The sequence below is a fragment of the Pezoporus flaviventris genome, unplaced genomic scaffold, assembly GCF_033815535.1.
Source record: "Pezoporus flaviventris isolate CSIRO_AGI_PZ_B2104156 unplaced genomic scaffold, CSIRO_AGI_Pfla_v1 ptg000253l, whole genome shotgun sequence".
Lineage (NCBI taxonomy): Eukaryota > Metazoa > Chordata > Aves > Psittaciformes > Psittacidae > Pezoporus > Pezoporus flaviventris.
The window spans coordinates 833,322-852,685 of NW_026892800.1; the positions used below are offsets into that span (position 1 = coordinate 833,322).

The following is a 19,364-nucleotide window of genomic DNA, read 5'->3' on the forward strand; positions in this document are numbered from 1 at the left end:
AACCCAGCCTGGGCCTGGTGTCCTCACTCGGTATCAGGAATAAAACCTTTTCACTGCCCTGACACTGGGGAGCCCATTAGCCAGGCTGCTTCTGGGGCTTGGGGTTTGGCGTTGCTTTGAGTCACTAAGCATTGCCTTATCCTGGGGGGTCAGTTTTGTGCTGTATCATCTCTGATAAGTATGCTGAGGAGCACAGAGCACAGATGGTTTGGGGACCAGTGAGATGGAATGAGTCCGTCCTGGACCAGTGTTGATGCTCTGCAAGGTCCCTGTGATCCTGTTATCACCCTCCCCAGGCGCAGGTGTTGTGCTGTGCTTATCACCCCCAGTCTCTCTTCACAAGCACAGCAGATGTAACAGAATACAACAGTGTACAGGGGTGGGTTGCAGGGAAGCCAAAATAGCACATGGGCTTACCCAAGCCCCCCAACCACCCCTGCACCAGCTCAGCTGGGGGGCAAGCAAAAAGCAAATTACCCCTTGGGTGATGGATGGGTAAATCCGGGCCTCCTCCTGCTCCCTGTGAGTCCAGAATCACAGAGGCTCCTCATGGTGAGTCTCTCCTTTCCCTCCCATCATTTCTGCCATCAGATTTATGCCATTCCCTGCAGCATTCCCCCCCTCTGAGTGCTGGCAGGGCTCTTTTCTCCGTGCCTTGATTGATATGTCTTAATTCACCTGATAATTCATGCAGGTACCTGCCAGCAGCTGGGGTGGGAGGGAGCCCCGTGGCTGGTTTCGCCATTCACATCACGCTCGAGGGCTTTCTGCGGTGTGGACGTGCGTTCTCCACACTCATCTCACAGCAGAGGCACAGACAGAGTCACCTCATTTGGGTTTTGCACCCAATTAACAAGGCTTAGCCCTGGGGTGAGCCTGATTCCTGCTCTTCTCAGCCCCTAGAGCCTGGGGCATCTGCCCTCTGGGAAGCGTGGCCATGCTTCTGTGTGGGTACCACTGGGGATGCTCATTCAGGGAAGGAGGACTGGGAAGCACTTTACCTGCTTAGTTATGGTGATGAAGCTCATGTCCAACTCAACCCAAGGGCTGGGATGGTCGCTCACTCGATGCCTTTTCCTCCACCAGCCTCCTGTTTGCAGGGATGCTGTGGGGATGGGATGTCCTCAGTACATGGTTCTCCTCGTCAGCCATGTCCCAGCAGCCGGGAAAGAGCATGAACAAGCCTCAAGGGTTCAGGACAGCATTAACACACCCCTGACAGGTTTTATCCCTCTTGAGGGATGTGACTTAAATCCCTACAGGGGGAGGAGGAGGGACAGCCACGTGTGAGACATCCCTGTCCCATGTCTCTGGCACACCGGGGCCGGCTCTCTGTACCACACTGGATGCACATCAAGCGGCTGATGCTTTTGCCAGAGCTCCTCTATTTTTAGAGGGGTTTTTGTGTCAAACTTCCCATCAACTGAGGAGCCAATGTCAGCCCAAGACCGGAGCCATGGTTCCCCTGGCCCTGACAGCGGGTGTCTGCATGGCTGCTGTGCACAGCAGTACCTCCTTCTCCTTTGAACGGGGCAGAAGGGCCCCACTGTGCTGCCGAGCTCTTTGAGACGCGAGCTTTTGTTCCAGCCCAAAGGGCCAGAACGGGCTGATCCGGCCCATGGCAGCACGTGGGTCCTTTTTGTCTGTGTGCGTACATTGGTTTAAAGGGGAGTGATGCGAGGATGTTCAAACTTAACCTTGTATCATAGAACCCCAGCCTGGTTTGGGCTTGAAGGGACCTTAAACCTCCTCCAGCTCCAACCCTTGCCACAGGCAGGGACACCTTCCACTAGAGCAGCTTGCTCTAAGTCCCTGTGTCCAACCTGGCCTTGAACACTGCCAGGGATGGGGCAGCCACAGCTTCTCTGGGCACCCTGTGCCAGCGCCTCAGCACCCTCACAGGGAAGAGCTTCTGCCTAAGAGCTCATCTCAGTCTCCCCTCTGGCAGGTTAAAGCCATTCCCCTTGGTCTGTCCCTACATCCCTTCTCCCAAGCCCCTCTCCAGCTTTCCTGCAGCCCCTTTAGGCACTGGAAACTAAATCTCCCCTGTTTGAGTTTGATCCCATTCCCCCTTGTTGTCCCACTACAGTCCCTGATGAACAGTCCCTCTCCAGCATCCCTATAGGCCCCCTTCAGATCCTCAAGCATTATGTCTGTTGTAAAGATTTAACAGCTTAAGGCAGGCTCCCCAGAAGCAGCATTAGATTGAGTTTATCACATCGTGTTTTGCTGCTCAGCTCCAGTCCTGCCCATGGTTTTTGTCCCCTTGCAGACAAAGCCTGGCCAAGGCAGTGGTGAGGGGTGGGCAGGTCCCCAAGGTGATTGGGTGACAGCAGCACAACCCTTGCTGCCGGGGACCCTCGTGCAGCTGCAGTGGGCTGAAGCTCACCCATCAATAGAAGTCCCCATCAGGCTGTTCCTTGCAGCTTGGTACCATCCTGGATGCAGCGTAGTGACCACATGGGCGCAGGGTGGCACATCTATGAGTGCCCATTCCTATGGGTGCTGAGCCCACCTATTGCAGCCCTTTGGGGTTTGCTGGGGGGGGAGGACACACAAAGGGTGCTGGGCAGGTGCCCTGGGGGCAGCAGGAGGGATCTGATCTCTGTCCCCTCTCTGTAGGTCACTATGGAGTTATCAAGCGAAGACACGTTCCTGCATCAGCAGTGACCATCTCAGCCTCGGGGAGAGCAGCCACCATCCCTGGACTTCTCTTCAGCATGCCCAGGCAGCCCAGAGATCCCCCAGACCCTCCCTGTGCTGCTGCCAGCTTGGGCTTCCCATCGGGATGGATCCTCAAGGGTGGCTTTGTCCCCCTCTGAACACCTCCGTGGCTCACTGATGCTGCAGCCCCTCCAAGGGGCATCAGAGAGGTGACACGAGGGACCCTGGCAGTGACAAGCAGCCAAAGGGGGGGATTTAAGACTGCAAGGACCTTGTTGGCGCCAAGGACGTCGCCCCATCCCCGCCGGAGTGATGCCAGCTTCTGCTTAGCACCCAAGAAGAAGGGATGGGGGATCCCCCCCACCTTCACCACCCCATTGCCCCTTCCCGTGCCGGCTCCCCTGACCCACAGGAGCCCGTAGCTACGTGATCGGGGCCGCGGAGCTCAACAGCCCCCAGCACCCACCTCACCTCGAGGACCCTCACCCCTCCCACCCTTGCCCCGCCATGATGTGCGAGGTGATGCCCACCATCAGCGAGGGGGACCCTCTGGGGCCCCCGCAGGGCTCCGAGGCGGATGCTGACTTCGAGCAGCTCATGGTGAACATGCTGGACGAGAGGGACAAGCTGCTGGACACGCTGCGGGAGACCCGCGAGACGCTCGCTGTCACCCAGAGCCGCCTGCAGGAGACCCTGCGCGAGCGGGACCAGCTCCAGAGGCAGCTCAACTCCGCGCTCCCCCAGGTAAGGGGCTGGCGCTGGGGATGAGCAGGAGCCGGCATCATCCCCGTGGCAGTCGGAGGCTTGGATGTGGTTTTTAGCTCCAGGAAGGTGGAGCTGGCGTGGGAGCGGGGATGCGCCTCGTGGCAATGGGAATGATGCCCGTGGGGCGGCCACCTTGGACACTGGTACCCCTCCTTGGTCTGTGTGGCCATGCAGGGAGGTGGGGAACCACAGGGAATGGATATGGAGAAGGGGAAAAACATTCCCGAGGGCATCCTAGGGTGCCAGGAGGCAAATGCAGAGCCCGTGCTCACCCACTGGGGATGCTGAGGTTGGAAGAGGACGAGATGGATCAGCCTCACAGGGCTGTGCAGGGTGGATCTGAGCTCCTCAGCTTCCCTGTGGAGTCCTGTGGGGCAGCACATGGTATCCCAGGGCCCAGGCATGGGGGAGGCAGGATCTGGGGGGGGGTTTGCACTACCCCATTGTGGGTGTGATGTGGGGAGAAGCAGAAACAGGAGGCTTTGAACGTTTGTATCTGCTCTGACTGTGCCAGTGCTGACACTTTGGATCCTCCTTGCCTGATGCTGGGGTTTGGGGTACCCTAGAGAGACAGGGGACAATGAATGGATCAAAACTGGTGGCACAAGCCAGGACAGAGCCTGGGGTGGTGTCTGGCCAGCTCTCACGTCCCTCCTCTGCCCTGGACTGGGGACACAGTTCTGGAGGAAGGCAGCCCATGTGTCCATGCACGGAGCAGGGCTGCTCCTAGAATCATAGAATCATGGACTCACAGAATGGGTTGGGTTGGAAGGGACCCTAAAGCTCCTCCAGCTTCACCCCTGCCACGGGCAGGGACCCCTTCCACTAGAGCAGCTTGCTCCAAGCCCCTGTGTCCAACCTGGCCTTGAACACTGCCAGGGATGGGGCAGCCACAGCTTCTGTGGGCACCCTGTGCCAGCGCCTCAGCACCCTCACAGGGAAGAACTTCTGCCTTAGATCCCACCTGAACTTCCCCTGTTTCAGTCTGAACCCATCACCCCTTGTCCTGTCACTCCAGTCCCTAATGAAGAGTCCCTCTCCAGCACCCTTGTAGCCCCCTTCAGACACTGGAAGCTGCTCTGAGGCCTCCATGCAGCTTCTCCTCTCCAGGCTGAGCACCCCAATGTTCTGATCATTAATCTGTTCATTAATCCCATCCCTGCCCAGGCTGCTGAAAGCAAAAACCCCACCAGAGCTTCCCCATGGAGGAGCTGCTCCCTGTCCCCAGAGATGTGCTGAGACGCGCCCAAGTGCTGGGTGCAGGCAGGGCCACCACCACCACCTCCCATGTGCTGGGGGCTCACATCCCCTCTGCTCCTGCCTCTGTTGCCTGTTCACACTGGAGAGAGCAACCCAGGTCACGCCGAGCGCCCGCCGCCCGCCCCGCACAGTGCCTGGGATTAAGGGACCGCACGGATTTAGTCTCCATCCCTGCTCCAGCAAAGGGATGTGCAGTGCTCCTGTGCACAAAGAACAGTTCCTTGTGCAGTGCTCCTGCATCAGCACCAAGGGGCTCGGTGGCACCCTCCATCCCCTTGGATGCCTCCGCTTCCAGCACCACAGCGAGGGATGTAGGGATGTGAGCAGGGCAGGCGGCACATGGGGAATGTCCCGGAGCTCCTGCTGCCTGTCCCTGCCCAGGCTGCCCGGGCACGGCAGCACCCGGTGCCCACCGGCTGCCCTCATGGGAGATGAGGGCTTGGAATGAACCCAGGGAGCAAACCCACAGGCGCTCACCTGCCCAATGGGATTAACCCCAGCATGTGCATGTACCAGGTAAGGGGGATGTGGCGGGTCTCTTCCCCAGGGCACTGCGTGGGGGCATTCCAAGGGTCTGTCCCATCTTCTTCCTCATCTGTGAGCCCTTTTACCCAGGAGCAGCGTGTCAGACCCCATTGGGATGGGATTCAAGCTGGTTTGCTTGTAAAAACCCTATTTTGGGGGCAGATTGGGCACCTGTTCTTGTCAGTGGCCACAACAGCCTTTCCCCATGTCACTGAAGAGCCAAGGTGGGGGGGGGATGAGCTGCCTGGGGATGTTGGGGTGGATGGTGGTTGGGGGATGTGGCACTCTGCATCCTTTCAGGGCACAGAATCCCGAGTGCTGCCAAAGCTATCGATGGGGCAGGCAGGAAATGTGCTCTGGGGTGAAGCCATGCTTGGGGCAGGCAGGGATGCTCCAGGGATGCTCCTGCCTTGCCAGTGTGGGGCTTGGTTGCTACGTGGCCGAGCCATCTCCCCTGGGCATCCCTCAGTCCCTAAAAGGCAGCACTCCAGAACGATTTCCCAGGGAGCCTAAGCTGCCTTAATGCTTCTTACATGATTTATTTGTTCATGGGGGAGCGCTGGGCGCGACTTAATCGGGCTGAAAGCTCTCGGCTCCAATCCCTCTGCCCTCCCCGCTTGTGCAGGGGGGATGCGGTTGAGGACCAAGCCCTGGCTCTGGGTGCTCTCAGCAGCACCCTGCGGCCCTGGCATTGCTTCTAGCTCCCTTCTGCCTGGCCACCAGCTTGGGCACTGCTCTGTCCTCCTGGGGGTAGGTGGCACCCAGGGATGAGACATAGAATCGTAGAATCCCAGAATGGTTTGGGTTGGAAAGGACCTGAAGATCATCCAGTTCCAACCCCCTGCCATGGGCAGGGACACCTCACACTAAACCATGGCACCCAGGGCTCTGTCCAGCCTGGCCTTGAACACTGCCAGGGATGGAGCATTCACAACCTCCCTGGGCAACCCATTCCAGTGCCTCAGCACCCTCACAGTAAAGAATTTCCTCCTTAGATCCAATCTAAACTTCCCCTGTTTCAGTTTGAACCCGTCACCCTTTGTCCTGTCACTACAGTCCCTAATGAAGAGTCCCTCCCCAGCATCCTTATAGGCCCCCTAACATGCAGAGCTCCAGGTGTATCCAGATGTGCTGCATCCCTCCTGTCCTGCAGGGCTTGGGGGTTTGGCAGGAGTCCCTGTCCCCAGCTCTGCCAAGGGGACAACGGGCTCCCATATTTCTCAGGGGCTGTTGATGGTTCTTCCTTCATAGCCCCTCTGCTGCCTCTTGGGGTTGCAGGGACACCTTCCACTAGAGCAGGGTGCTCCAGCCTGGCCTTGAGCAGGGATGGGGCATTTCAGAGTTAACATCGGGAGGGAACACTTGCTACAAGCAGTGTGAAAAGAGGCAACAGCAGCCCCAGGCAGGGGGAAACCAGTCCCTGGGTGAGAGCCCTCAAGATTTTGGGCAGGGCTGGAGGGATCTGGTGGTTCAGGTCTTGCTCCGACAAGATCAGGGCACTGAGATGCTGGGTTCCTTGGCTGTACAATGCTCCTCCCCGAGTAATCCCGCATGGAAATACACATCCTGGCTGTATATGGAGAGGGGAGGACCCCAGCTCTGCTGCAGTCACAGTGCTGTAGCCAGGAGGTCCAGGACGCACCACTGCCCTGCCTGCTGCTGAGGGTGGGCGCTGGTTGAAGCCCTGGCTTTACCCAGTGGGATTTAGTCTCTGTAATCCCATGCTGCACACAGGGGTTGTGTTTATCCCCTCTGCTGTGCTTTCGGGCTTTCCCATAATCCTGCACCTCTCCTGGGACACGAGAAGAGGTTGGGGTGGTGGCTCTGCCAGTTCCTGACATGGACAGAGAGATGCTGGGGCTCCAGCTGCTGCTTTCCCATTGTGGGCATCCTTCCATGTCCCCTCTATGTCCCCTCCATCACCTGCAGGAGCAATCATTCCTATCAGGGGCTTTAAAACCTTGGAGCAAGTCCAGAGGAGGCCACGAGGATGCTCAGGGCTGGAGCAGCTCCTGTATGGAGCCAGGCTGAGAACACTGGGGCTGTTCAGGCTGGAGAAGAGAAGCTGCGTGGAGACCTCAGAGCAGCTTCCAGTGTCTGAAGGGGGCTACAAGGATGCTGGGGAGGGACTCTTCATTAGGGACTGTAGTGATAGGACAAGGGGTGATGGGTTCCAACTGAAACAGGGCAAGTTCAGCTTGGATCTGAGGCAGAAGCTCTTCCCTGGCTGCCCCATCCCTGGCAGTGCTCAAGGCCAGGTTGGACACAGGGGCTTGGAGCAAGCTGCTCTATGGAAGGTGTCTCTGCCCGTGGCAGGGGTTGGAGCTGGGTGATGCTAAGGTCCTTTCCAGCCCAACCCATTCTGTGAGTCCATGATTCTATGCAATGCCATTAATCCTGCAGCTGGAGGCACCTTGTTCCCAAGGCTCAGGTGTGTTGGAGCAGCCACGCTCCTGCCACAAACAGGGGAATTTTCCTTGCTTTGGAGGCAGAAGACAGCTCTGGGCTGAGCACTTTTGCACTTCAGCTTTTTCATGCTCTGAGCCTTCTCCCCTGAGCTTCCTAAACCTCTCCTTGCTTTCCCAGCCATCTCTATGTAGCTGCCTCTGGCCTAACTCGAGCTCTTCCCTGTGCCTTCCTCACTGATGCAGCCCAGGGGGAAGACCCCGAACCCCCCAAAGGAGGAAGGCACCAAACATGCCTGGTGCTGCCGGAAGATCCAAGCCCTGAGCCACAACACTCCATTTCAGCACCCTGTTGTGGTGCTCCGGGTTTCCATCCCGGCTCCCTCCCCCCTGCTCCCCCCTGTCCCAGGGTTTGGGGCTGATCCCAGCCCTGTGCTTTGGGTGGTTCTAATCCAAATGAGCCCCTTCCCAGGCTGCTGGGCTTCCTGAGGGCTTCCGGGGCTGTGTCTCAGCATCCATCCTTTGACTGAAGATTAAGCACCTCTCCTTCACTTTCTAATCCGTTTATAGGTGTCCCTGCTTAGTTTGAGAGCTTATGAGCCTTGCTGGGGCACTCAGCCCAGGATCTGACCAGCTATTCCTGCTGGGATGGAGGGCTCAGAGGGGAGCAGCCCGATGGGGTAGGGTTGGGCAGGAGCATAGGGTGATGGAGAGGGGCTCTTCATCAGGGACTGTAGCAATAGGACAAGGGGTGATGGGTTCAGACTGAAACAGGGGAAGTTCAGGTTGGATCTAAGGCAGAAGCTCTTCCCTGTGAGGGTGCTGAGGCGCTGGCACAGGGTGCCCAGAGAAGCTGTGGCTGCCCCATCCCTGGCAGTGCTCAAGGCCAGGTTGGACACAGGGGCTTGGAGCAAGCTGCTCCAGTGGAAGGGGTCCCTGCCCGTGGCAGGGGTTGGAGCTGGAGGAGCTTTTGGGTCCCTTCCAACCCAAACCCTTCTATGGTTCTATGACGGTGCTGGAAGTGGAGCTCGCACCACGCTTTGACCCGCTGACCCATGTCTGGCAGCGGGTGGCTGCCCGTGTCTCTCCAGCAGATTTTCCCTCTTTTAATCTCTTGGCATTCTGGGATGGAAGCATCATTGTGGGCTCAATCTGTGCAGCTCAGCCCCCCCGGGGCTGAGTGCTGCTCATCCCTGTCCCCTGCGTGGCATCCCTCCTCCCTTGCTGCCTCCAGTACCTTGTCCCAGCCGTCCCATGCCACCGCCGGGGGGAGAACATCCACGTCCACAGCCCCCATTTGCCCTGCGAGCCATGGGGCAGAGCAAGAGGTTTGCACTCTTTGCACATCTGGGAGCTTTGGATCCACAAGGTCCCTTCCCCAGCGCTGGGAGCAGCCGATGTGTCACCCCCCCTTACAGCTCGTCAGGGATGTCTTTCAGCAGCCCATCAGATCCATCACAGCTGCAAGGAAGCTTTTGCTGAGCTCCTCCTGCTTTGCTGCCTGTCTCTTGGCTTATTGAAGGGCCAGAGGAGTGAGATACCCCCAGTTCTGAAGCAGAAAGTGGGGAATGGGCACCTCATCTGACACCTTCTTCTGTCACTCACGCACCAGTGTTCCCAGGCACAATATAATCCACAGGGATGCTCAGGAGCTGCTCACTCTTGCTCACAGCACATGTATAAGCCAGCAGTGTGCTCACAAACGCATGTGCTGATGGGCTGTGCTGAGCCCTAATTCCCACTGGCTGGAAGAGCACAGCTCCTGGAGAGGCTTGGCTGGCACCATGGAGTCCTGTGGTGGGGTTCACCCCGGCTGTGGAGTGGTCCAAGAGCAAGGGTGGGATGGTGCCTGGGCATGGCAGAGGCTGGTGATGGAGGTTTGGGGTGCTGTGATTGATTCGGGGGACAACTGATGGGCACAGGGATGACTGCAGAGCTGGAGATGTCACTGGGGAGGCAAATGGGTCTGGAAAGGAGCTCAGGGATTCAGGCCCTGGGGCAATGCCGCAGTGAGGATTTTGGGTGGCAGCAGCCCTGAGGCGTGGTGATGGGCAGAAAGCAGCCGTTTAGAGGGACAGTGACCGATTTTGGCCTCTGCAATTGCTCTTTCCCTTCCTCCACATTGCAGCACACTCGGGTACTGTCCCACTGTGGGGTCTCAGCATCACCAGCGACACCAGCATCCCCCCCAGCCCCGGGCTAGAAACCACACCAGTGTGAGCAGCTTGGGGTGGGAAGGGAGAGGGAAAAGCTGGCTGGGACAAAGAGAGGTTAAATAGCTCGGGGGGGGGGGGGGATGTCAGCTATTGCAACCTAAACCTTAACGTTTTGCTTCCATTTGAAGGGGTTTGATTTGTTGAACTTGAACATGAAAGTGGATTTCATGCTGTAAAACATCTCGCAGCCCCCAGTGAGATTTGGGCTGTTAATGCTCAGCCAAATCCCCCTCAGCTGTTTTGGAAACCCTTCTGCTTTTCACGTTCTTCTCGACACTGTGAAACGGGTGTGAATTCGGGAAGAGTTTCCACATTGGCATTTTTCACCCCAAAATTCCCCAGCTTCGGAATGTCACTTAGTCCTGGCACCACTTGGTGGCTGTGAAAGAAACTGGGAGCAATGGGAGGGTGCTTCTGGGCTAACCCAGCCTGCTGGGCTTTCACTTCCTAAGGGAGACCGATCTCTCCTGCAGCCCAGGAGCCCGGGAGTGAGTTTCCTTTCCCCTCTGCTACAGTCACAAACCCGACTGCTCTGTTTCTGAGGAGCCCATGGCATCCCAAAGGATGTGCTGGCTCTGCTTTGGCACTGCCCCGGGCATGGCTCTTCATTGCTGGCTGGCACGTGCCTGGAGGGAGCAGTGATTGGAGCAAGAACTGGTGGTACCAGGCACATCTCCTGCAGTGCCCCGTCTCTCTCAGCTGGGATTTGAGGTGTGGGGGTGCTTGATGGGGCCCCCCATGCTGAATCGGGGCAGCTCTTGCTCTTTGGAAGGAGATTGTGGATGATGCCTGATCCTGAGGCCGTGGCAGAGGCAGGCTGGGGGCCGGTGGACTCATCCTGGCTGGCTGTGGCTTTGTGGTGAGCTTTAGCCTGATGGGATCCTCCAGTGTGGGTCTTGCGGATGGTGCTCTGCAACGTCAAGGGGACACTGTGGTGGCCTTGGCTGGGATGCTTTAAATGCCTCCAAAGAGCACCTTTGGGGCTGTTGAACAGTTTCTTGTGTCATTGAACATCAAACCAAATGGATAAATATCGGGATGCTGTGTTCTCCCTTGTCCAAAGCACTTGGGGAAGCAGCAGTAGGTCACCTCCCAGCCTGGCTGTGCTTCTCCACTGCTTTCTCAGTGTTCCTCTGGGTGTCACTCTCTCTCAGAGGTTGGGTTTGGATGGGAGATGCTCTGCCTGGAGATCCTGGCAGAGGTCTCCATCCCGCTCTCCCTGATCGCTTCCGTGCCCCGATTCCTGCAGGAGTTCGCCACGCTGACACGGGAGCTCAGTGCGTGCCGGGAGCAGCTCCTGGAGAGGGAAGAGGAGATCTCAGAGCTGAAAGCCGAGCGCAATAACACCCGGGTAAGCACCTGGAACCTGCTGCCTGCCTTCCAGGCCTCAGGAATGCGGGACACTGACAGCGGCATTGCCAGCCCCGGGCTGTGAGAGCCTCCCTCCTGCCTCTTGCAGCTCTTGCTGGAGCACTTGGAGTGCCTGGTGTCAAGGCATGAGCGGTCCCTGAGGATGACCGTGGTCAAGCGTCAGGCCCAGTCGCCATCCGGGGTCTCCAGTGAGGTCGAGGTGCTCAAGGCACTCAAGTCACTCTTCGAGCACCACAAGGCGCTAGATGAAAAGGTGAGACAGGCTCTGAGCCCTCCTTCTCCTCCCAACCCTCCTCCTCCCTCCCACTGGATGCTGTTCTTACTGTTAAGCTGGGTGGTAACGTGGAGCCCCTCGGGAGGAAGCTTTCTGGATATCCAAAAGCTTCGGCACCCTCATTTTAGGAGCTGGTGGGGCTGCCAAGGGGATGCTGTGGGTTTGAGGCTGTTGGGGATGGGGAACTTGCTTCCCTGGGTGACTCGTGGTGATGGCGAGTGCTGGTGTTTGGTACCCTGGTTCAGTCGTTGTGTTACACCTCTTGTTGTTCCTCCTCATTCATTTGCCTCAAGCATCTCCTTCCTCTGCTAAAAGATGTCCTCAGGCTGGCCTGGCCATAGGTCCCTAAGTCAGCTTGGCTCAGGCTGTTCCTCACCAACTGGAGCATCCCTGAGCCTGTTCCCTGGATGTGAACCCACCAGAGCCTGGCTGCAGCCACACAACAGGGTCTGGGAGCTGGTGCAGATCCTGGCCACCCACATCACAGATAAATGATGGCCTTTCCCATTGCCTTACCCACCTGCAGGTCAGGGAACGCTTGCGAGCAGCCTTAGAGCGAGTGGCAACCTTGGAGGAGCAGCTCGTGGATGCCCATCGGCAGGTAAGAGGTGTTTGGGAAGCCAACGCTGGGCCCTTGGTGGGCATCCACTGGGCTGGGACTGCGCCGTGTCCCGACTGTGAATTCCAGTTGAATTTGCTGGCATAGTCCCCACAAAACATGGTGCAGAGCAGAGAAATGGCATCTGGGCACTTTTAGTGTAAGGCTTTAACTCTAAACTTGCCATTCACATGAAGCATTGGCTGTGTTTAAGTGAATCCTCCCTGCAAAACAAAGAGGCTTCATCCTCCATCAGTGCTGAGCCTTCACAGCATCTCTGCCTTCCCTTTCCCCCTATCCCCCCAGTTCCTCCCCATCCACATCCACCAGGTGAAGGAAACCATCCCAAAGCCAGCTGCAGACCTGGGTGCTCCAGGGCTGTCCCCACCAGCAGCCAGTCAAGCTGGTCTCTTGTGTCCTGCATTGAGGAATCCCTGTTCTCATGCAGGTGGCAGCTCTGCAGCAAGGCGCCGTGCGGGAGGCCCCGCTGGGAGAGCGGGATGAGAGGGAGCCCAAGGAGCCAGCGCAGAAGCTTCCCTGGAAGGTGAGAGCCCTGGAACCCCCCGCTCTGACTACACTTACTGAGGCCATCGTGTCTCCAAACCCCTTGGGGCTGACTCCAGGGTGCTGGAAACCTTTTCCTCTGTCCCCTGGTTCAATTCCCTGGGAAAAGCCCTTCCTGGTGGATACAGGCTGCATCTGAGCAGATGGGAGTTTGGGCTCCCGCTTGGATGCTGTGATTCCCAGGGATGCTTTGGGAAGCCCTCAGCCATCCCTATTCCACGTGAGAAGCCACATCCCTGTCTAGCAGAGCCTGTTGACAGGGGGTCCCCAGAGCCCCATGTCCCCCCTCCTCACCACCCCACTGGGTCCCTGCAGGGCCATGTTCCCCCCAGCATCCACCTCCCTCTCTGGTGCCTTGCAGCGGCTCTCCAACGGCTCAGTGCACCCGGATGATGAGGCAGGGCGGGTGGTGGAGCTGCAGGAGCTGCTGGAGAAGCAGAACTACGAGGTGGTCCAGGCCAAGGAGCGCATCTCTGCGTTGGCTGCCAGCGTTGCTGAGCTGGAGGAGGACCTCGGCACCGCCAGGAAGGATCTGATCAAGTCGGAGGAGATGAGCAGCAAGTACCAGAGGGACCTCCGTGAGGTTAGACCCTGCCCTCTCACGCTGCCAACCAAGCCTCTTGCAGAGACATCCACAGCAGCTTCCGCATGCTCTGGGCTGGGGAGGGATTGGAGCTTCTGTTGTATGCAGGGTTCCACAAAAGAGGCCACTGCCTTTGGGAGGTTGTCCCCAAGCCCATCAGCAGAGCATCCCTGCGGTTATAAGCAGACACTGAGGTACCCGGCTGTGCTGCAGCCCTGGGGCACTGAGCTGTGGCCATGCTGGAAGATGCTGCTGTGGTTGCTTGACTCTCCCTTTATTGCTCTGCTGTGAAGAGTGGAGCAGGGTTTTCATGGCATGCTTGGACTCAGGGCTGAGCGGCCCAGTTATTGCCAGGTTGGTGCTCACAGATCAGGGTGTGACAGCCCCATCACTTCCGCAGGCCCTGGCTCAGAAAGAGGACATGGAGGAGAGGATCACCACGCTGGAGAAGCGCTACCTGGCAGCCCAGCGAGAAGCCACCTCCATCCATGACCTCAATGACAAGCTGGAGAGCGAGCTGGCCAACAAGGAGTCCCTGCACCGCCAGGTACCGAGCCTGCACCCAAAGGCTCCCCATGACCCCGGGCTCTTGGGAGGGAGAAGTGGGTGCTGGGGACGGGACCAGCCTTGGTGCTGGGCACCCACCCTGCCCTGTCCCACAGTGTGAGGAGAAGGCCCGGCACCTGCAGGAGCTGCTGGAGCTGGCAGAGCAGAAGCTGCAGCAGACGATGCGGAAGGCGGAGACGCTGCCCGAGGTGGAAGCGGAGCTGGCTCAGCGCATCGCTGCGCTCACCAAGGCAAGGGCTGGGGCACCAGAGCCGAAGGGAGAGCAGGGACCAGGGGAGGAGGCAGGTCTGGCCACCCCATTGCACCATGGATGCCACCCTGCCCTCAGGGCTGTGCTGTCTTCTGCTTCCTCATGGCTGTAGGGACAATGAACTGGTTTTGAAGCTCTCCACGTGTCCTGCATGTATGGGGTTTGCTCCCTTCCCTCTGCTCCTTTCTCCAAGGCATAGATGGCCCTGTTGGGGTAGATGCCCTTTGGCTTGTGCTGGGATCACTCTGGGATGAGGAGGAAGAGGAAGGATCCAGGCTGGATGTGGGAGGGTCCAGGCCTGGAGGGAGGTTGGATACACCAGCCCTGCTCTTCCTGGGTGCTGCAGCAGGTGCCTGGTTCTGCACAAAGCACCTCCAGCTCCCATCACCTTGCTATCAGGGCTGATTTGGACTCACAGCGCACAGCCAACCATGGCAGGGATGAAGGCAGTGGGAGAGAGCCCTCCATCCTGGGAAGGATTCAGATGCAGGGATGGAAGGAGGGATGCAGGAAGGTCTGCATGCTTTTGGGGAGCATCATCCAAGAGGGCTGCTCTGCTTTTCCCAGGCAGAAGAGAGGCACGGGAGCATCGAGGAGCACCTCCGGCAGCTGGAGAGTCAGCTGGAGGAGAAGAACCAGGAGCTGGCCAGGGTAAGGGGTGCTCAGCCTGGGTATGGGGGGTCCTGGTGAGTCCTGATCTGGTTAATTCTCCCCCATCCAGGATCTCTTAAACTAGAGCCACACAGGAGCTCATGACGCTCTGCTGTGATTTCCCTCTCTCCCAGGCATCCAAGCACTGCTGTTAGTGTGCCACATCCCTCCTCTCCCAGCATCACCCCTTGGGGCAAGCTGGGACCTCACATGCAGGGAGGAGAAGGGGAGGCTCCAGCACCATTTCCCCAAGCCTGGATCAGCAGCAGGATGAGACCGAAGGGCACTGGGAGCAAAGAGTGCTGCCCCTTAAAGAGACAGGGAGGCCAAGCTGATGGGTCATGGGCTGTGCAGTCCCTGCTGTGCTCCTTAGCCAGTGGCTGGGCTGTCCATGCAGGAGGTTGTGATGCTCGTTGCTGAGGTGGGATTGCAGCCCCTGGGAAGCCCCAGGTTGGTTTGGCCTAGGACAGACCTTTGCAAATCCAGAGGATCAGCACCCATTGGGGTCTGGAATGTTCCCCCCAGTGTGGCTGTCGCTGGTTGCAGAGGTGAAGCTTCCCTGAGGGGCCGGCAGGACAGGAATCCTGTCCTCTCTCCTGTTCATCCCTGGCTGGGGAATGCAGAGCCCAGCAGAGCTGCAGCAGAGGGGCTGGTCTGTGCTGTGACGGGTGGGCTTGTCCCCAGCAGCAGGGACGGGGTGGCAGGAGGAGTTCATGTGTTGCTGTTGGCTCCTCCAGGCCCGGCAGCGGGAGAAGATGAACGAGGAGCACAACAAGCGGCTCTCAGACACCGTGGACCGGCTGCTGAGCGAGTCCAACGAGCGGCTGCAGCTCCACCTCAAGGAGAGGATGGCGGCCTTGGAGGAGAAGGTAGCGCTGGGGGTCCTCTGGGGGGGCTGAGGGGGATCTGTATGGTCTGCACCCCCTCTGGCGCAGAGCTTCAGCCACAGCACAGGGGTTTGGAGGTGCCTGTGCAGAGGTGGAGAGATGGTCCCATGCAGGGATGGAGAGATGGTCCCATGCAGGGATGGAGAGATGGTCCCGTGCAGGGATGGAGAGATGGTCCCGTGCAGGGATGGAGAGATGGTCCCATGCAGGGATGGAGAGATGGTCCCGTGCAGGGATGGAGAGATGGTCCCATGCAGGGGTGGAGAGATGGTCCCGTGCAGGGATGGAGAGATGGTCCCGTGCAGGGATGGAGAGATGGTCCCGTGCAGGGATGGAGAGATGGTCCCATGCAGGGGTGGAGAGATGGTCCCGTGCAGGGATGGAGAGATGGTCCCGTGCAGGGATGGAGAGATGGTCCCATGCAGGGATGGAGAGATGGTCCCGTGCAGGGGTGGAGAGATGGTCCCATGCAGGGGTGGAGAGATGGTCCCGTGCAGGGGTGGAGAGATGGTCCCATGCAGGGATGGAGAAATGGTCCCATGCAGGGGTGGAGAGATGGTCCCATGCAGGGGTGTAGAAATGGTCCCATGCAGGGGTGGAGAGATGGTCCCGTGCAGGGGTGGAGAGATGGTCCCATGCAGGGATGGAGAAATGGTCCCATGCAGGGGTGGAGAGATGGTCCCATGCAGGGATGGAGAAATGGTCCCATGCAGGGGTGGAGAGATGGTCCCGTGCAGGGATGGAGAAATGGTCCCATGCAGGGGTGGAGAGATGGTCCCATGCAGGGATGGAGAGATGGTCCCATGCAGGGATGGAGAAATGGTCCCATGCAGGGGTGGAGAGATGGTCCCATGCAGGGATGGAGAAATGGTCCCATGCAGGGATGGAGAGATGGTCCCATGCAGGGATGGAGAAATGGTCCCATGCAGGGATGGAGAGATGGTCCCATGCAGGGGTGGAGAGATGGTCCCATGCAGGGATGGAGAAATGGTCCCATGCAGGGATGGAGAGATGGTCCCATGCAGGGGTGGAGAGATGGTCCCATGCAGGGGTGTAGAAATGGTCCCATGCAGGGGTGGACAGATGATCCCATGCAGGATTCCAGCTGGGCGCTGGGGCCAGTGGGAGCGCCAGGAAGTGTGCCCTGCATCACACCCAACACTGCCACTGCCTTCCACCTCCAACAGCAACAGGATTTGTCCTGCTCCACTCACTCACTTCCCTGTGTCTCTTCTGGCTGGTCAAGCAAAACCCTGCTGCATTTTGCAGGTGAAAAATGCAGTGTTCATCCTCTCCCACCTGCCCATCCCCTCCACATGCTGCCTTCAAACCTCCCTGTCTACAGCCCAAACTGCTCTGCCTGCTCCAAGCCAGGGAAGAGCCCATGAGCAGCTCCCAGCTCCCACCCTGGGGCACTGGGCTTTCGTTTGAGGAGCCAGCTGGAGTTGCTGCTGCTTCCCAGCATGAATGCGATTAGCTGGGAGAGCAGATAGCTCAGAGCAAGGATGAACCTCCCAGTGCCAGTGGGAGGTCAGGCCTTGATAATTCACCTCTCTTTGGGTTCCTGCAGGGACCAGGCTCCCCTTAGTGAGTCAGAGCACAGAGGGCTTGCATCCCCCAGCTGATGCCTCCAGGACTGGGTCTGTCTCTCCTGCTGCTCTGCAGCTCCTGTCCCGAACCAGATGTGGCTGTGCCAACGTGTCCAGGCATTGAGCAGATAGGTCTGAGCGGCTCCGGGTAAAGAGCAGGACCTAACACATGGGGCTGAGTCCAAATTTCCAGCCCAGCAAACAACAAGGACCAGAGTGGTGGCGCATCATCTGCTCCTGCTGCTGGCACTGGCTCACCCAGAGCTTATCCAGGTCTTTGCAGGCAAAAGTGATCCAAAAAAGAGCACTAGATCAGGTAGCTGCAAACACATCTGCTTTTCCCCCTGCTTATTCGCTAGCTTAGATGTAGAGGGCATTTTTGCCCTTGATCCAGCTCAAGGAGTTCATCTCCTCTCAGATGCATTTCCTAATGTTGAAGCCCTGTCCTTCAAATCTCTAATCACCATGTGCCCGCCGTGGCCATAGCGTGGTGCTGGTGTGGGGCAGGAGCTGAGTGAGGGCAGCCCTGCTTGAGGAGCAGGGGGTTTGCAGAGCAGAGCCATTCCCAGGTAGGTGAGGAGATGCTCGGTGGCCATCGCTGTCCTTCGTGCCAGGTGGTCCCATGCTGGCCATTCCCAGGAGGCCGTTTCCTAAATGGTCTCTCTTTTTCTTTCCTGTTTTTGTTCCCTTTTCTTTTGTTTCGTTTTCCAAAGAACACTTTGTTACAAGAGCTGGAAAATACCCAAAAGCAGATAGAAGAGCACCAGCACGACAAGGTAAATGCGGTTGCAGGGAGCCTGACCCAGTGACTGCGCTTCCTCGCTCCTAATCCCCAGCTAGTGGCAGTCCTGGCTCCTTAAGTCCCTAGTTTTGGAGGCGCTGGGATCCCAAAGCACCCAGCAGCAGGAGGCCCCAAACTAAGGGAATGGATGGAAGCTCCCCCCACCCCTCTGGAGACCCCTGGTTCAGTCCCCTGACAGGCATGTTCAGTCCCATCTCCATGTTTCTATCCCGTTCATCCATCCCCAACTCCCTGAGGACAGCAGCGAGGCTGGGATGGCTTCACCTCAGGCAGCCACGTCCCCTTCGCTCCTGAGGCTTTCTCAACCCCCTCACTCCAGCTGGGGGAAGATCTGCTCCATGCCCAGCTTGCAGAAGGCCCTGTAGATCTTCACATCTTCCATGCTCTCAGATAAAGCATCCACGTAGGGTCTGCAACACGAGTCCACCACGTTGGCCTGTGCTGGAAAGCTGGAGGGTTACTGCTTTTTGAAGCAATGGGAGTTTTTGGGATATGCCCTGTGTTTCATGCATGGTTGATTTCCCCCTTGCCCAGGGCCTTGCTCTCCCAGATGCTTCCAGCATCCCAATGTGGGCACTGCTCGTGCTTCCCAGCCATGGCTGCTGGGTTAGGGCTGGCTCCAGGCAGAGGCAAAGCTCCAAGACCTTCATGATGCTGCCTGCACTTTGCCCACCCTGGTTCAGCCTGTTTGTCCCTGGGACTGGATCCTGCTGGCCTGGAAGATCCATCTCCCTGCCTCCCTTCCCACTCACATCTCCTGTAGGACAGCACAGCCACGTAGTGCAGGCACAGGTTCCTGTGAGGATGGGACTGGCAGCAGGAGAGACAGGACCAGCAGCCCATTTGGCCAACTGATCCCTCACTGCTGGCCCCGCACATGCAGTGTGGAGCAAACCCAGAGCATCCCAGTGGGACTGATCTTCCTTCATCTCTCAAAGCAGCATCGCTTCGAGCACGCGTGTGTCTGTCTGTCTGGCCTGTGGTCACTTCCTCCCTTCGCGGCATCACCCCAGCATCGCCATTCACTGTCGCCTGCATGAGCTGTTTCTTTCCCGATGTGCCAAAGGTGCTTTAAACCTGGGATGGGGGTTTTGAAAGGAAATAGAAACCTGGGAATAGCTAAGGACGTGGATTGCCCCAAGCCTGGCTGCTCCTCAGAGCAAAACCAACCCCTGTCTCTTGTCTCACCCCGAACAGCGGCGGTTGTCTGATGAGATTGACAAACTGAGGCTGGAGGTTGATCAGCTCAAGACCAGAAGTGGGACGTTCGTGGAGAGCGTGCACACAAGGTAAGGGCAGAACCCCACCAGCCTCTGCTTGCACCCTGCACCCCTGGCTTTGGCCCCAAAATGCTGATGGCATCAAGCACGTCTGGTTTCACCAAGCTGCAGGG

General features: G+C 58.3%; 1 protein-coding gene across 4 annotated transcripts in view; it reads left to right on the forward strand.

Moving 5' to 3' along the window:
• PPFIA4 (PTPRF interacting protein alpha 4) overlaps positions 1–19,364 on the forward strand; it is a 53,525-nt gene that overhangs the window by 19,465 nt on the left and 14,696 nt on the right. For 3 of the 4 annotated variants that reach the window (XM_061442788.1, XM_061442787.1, XM_061442789.1), the window contains exons 2-13: positions 2,623–3,408; positions 11,085–11,186; positions 11,295–11,459; positions 12,007–12,081; positions 12,527–12,622; positions 13,004–13,225; positions 13,626–13,772; positions 13,888–14,022; positions 14,610–14,693; positions 15,431–15,562; positions 17,883–17,945; positions 19,169–19,260. In XM_061442788.1, coding sequence (XP_061298772.1) covers positions 3,172–3,408; positions 11,085–11,186; positions 11,295–11,459; positions 12,007–12,081; positions 12,527–12,622; positions 13,004–13,225; positions 13,626–13,772; positions 13,888–14,022; positions 14,610–14,693; positions 15,431–15,562; positions 17,883–17,945; positions 19,169–19,260 — 1,550 coding nt within the window. In that variant the 5' untranslated portion in view covers positions 2,623–3,171. The remainder of the gene's footprint in view (positions 1–2,622; positions 3,409–11,084; positions 11,187–11,294; positions 11,460–12,006; positions 12,082–12,526; positions 12,623–13,003; positions 13,226–13,625; positions 13,773–13,887; positions 14,023–14,609; positions 14,694–15,430; positions 15,563–17,882; positions 17,946–19,168; positions 19,261–19,364) is intronic. The other variant, XM_061442790.1, reaches the window with a different exon arrangement.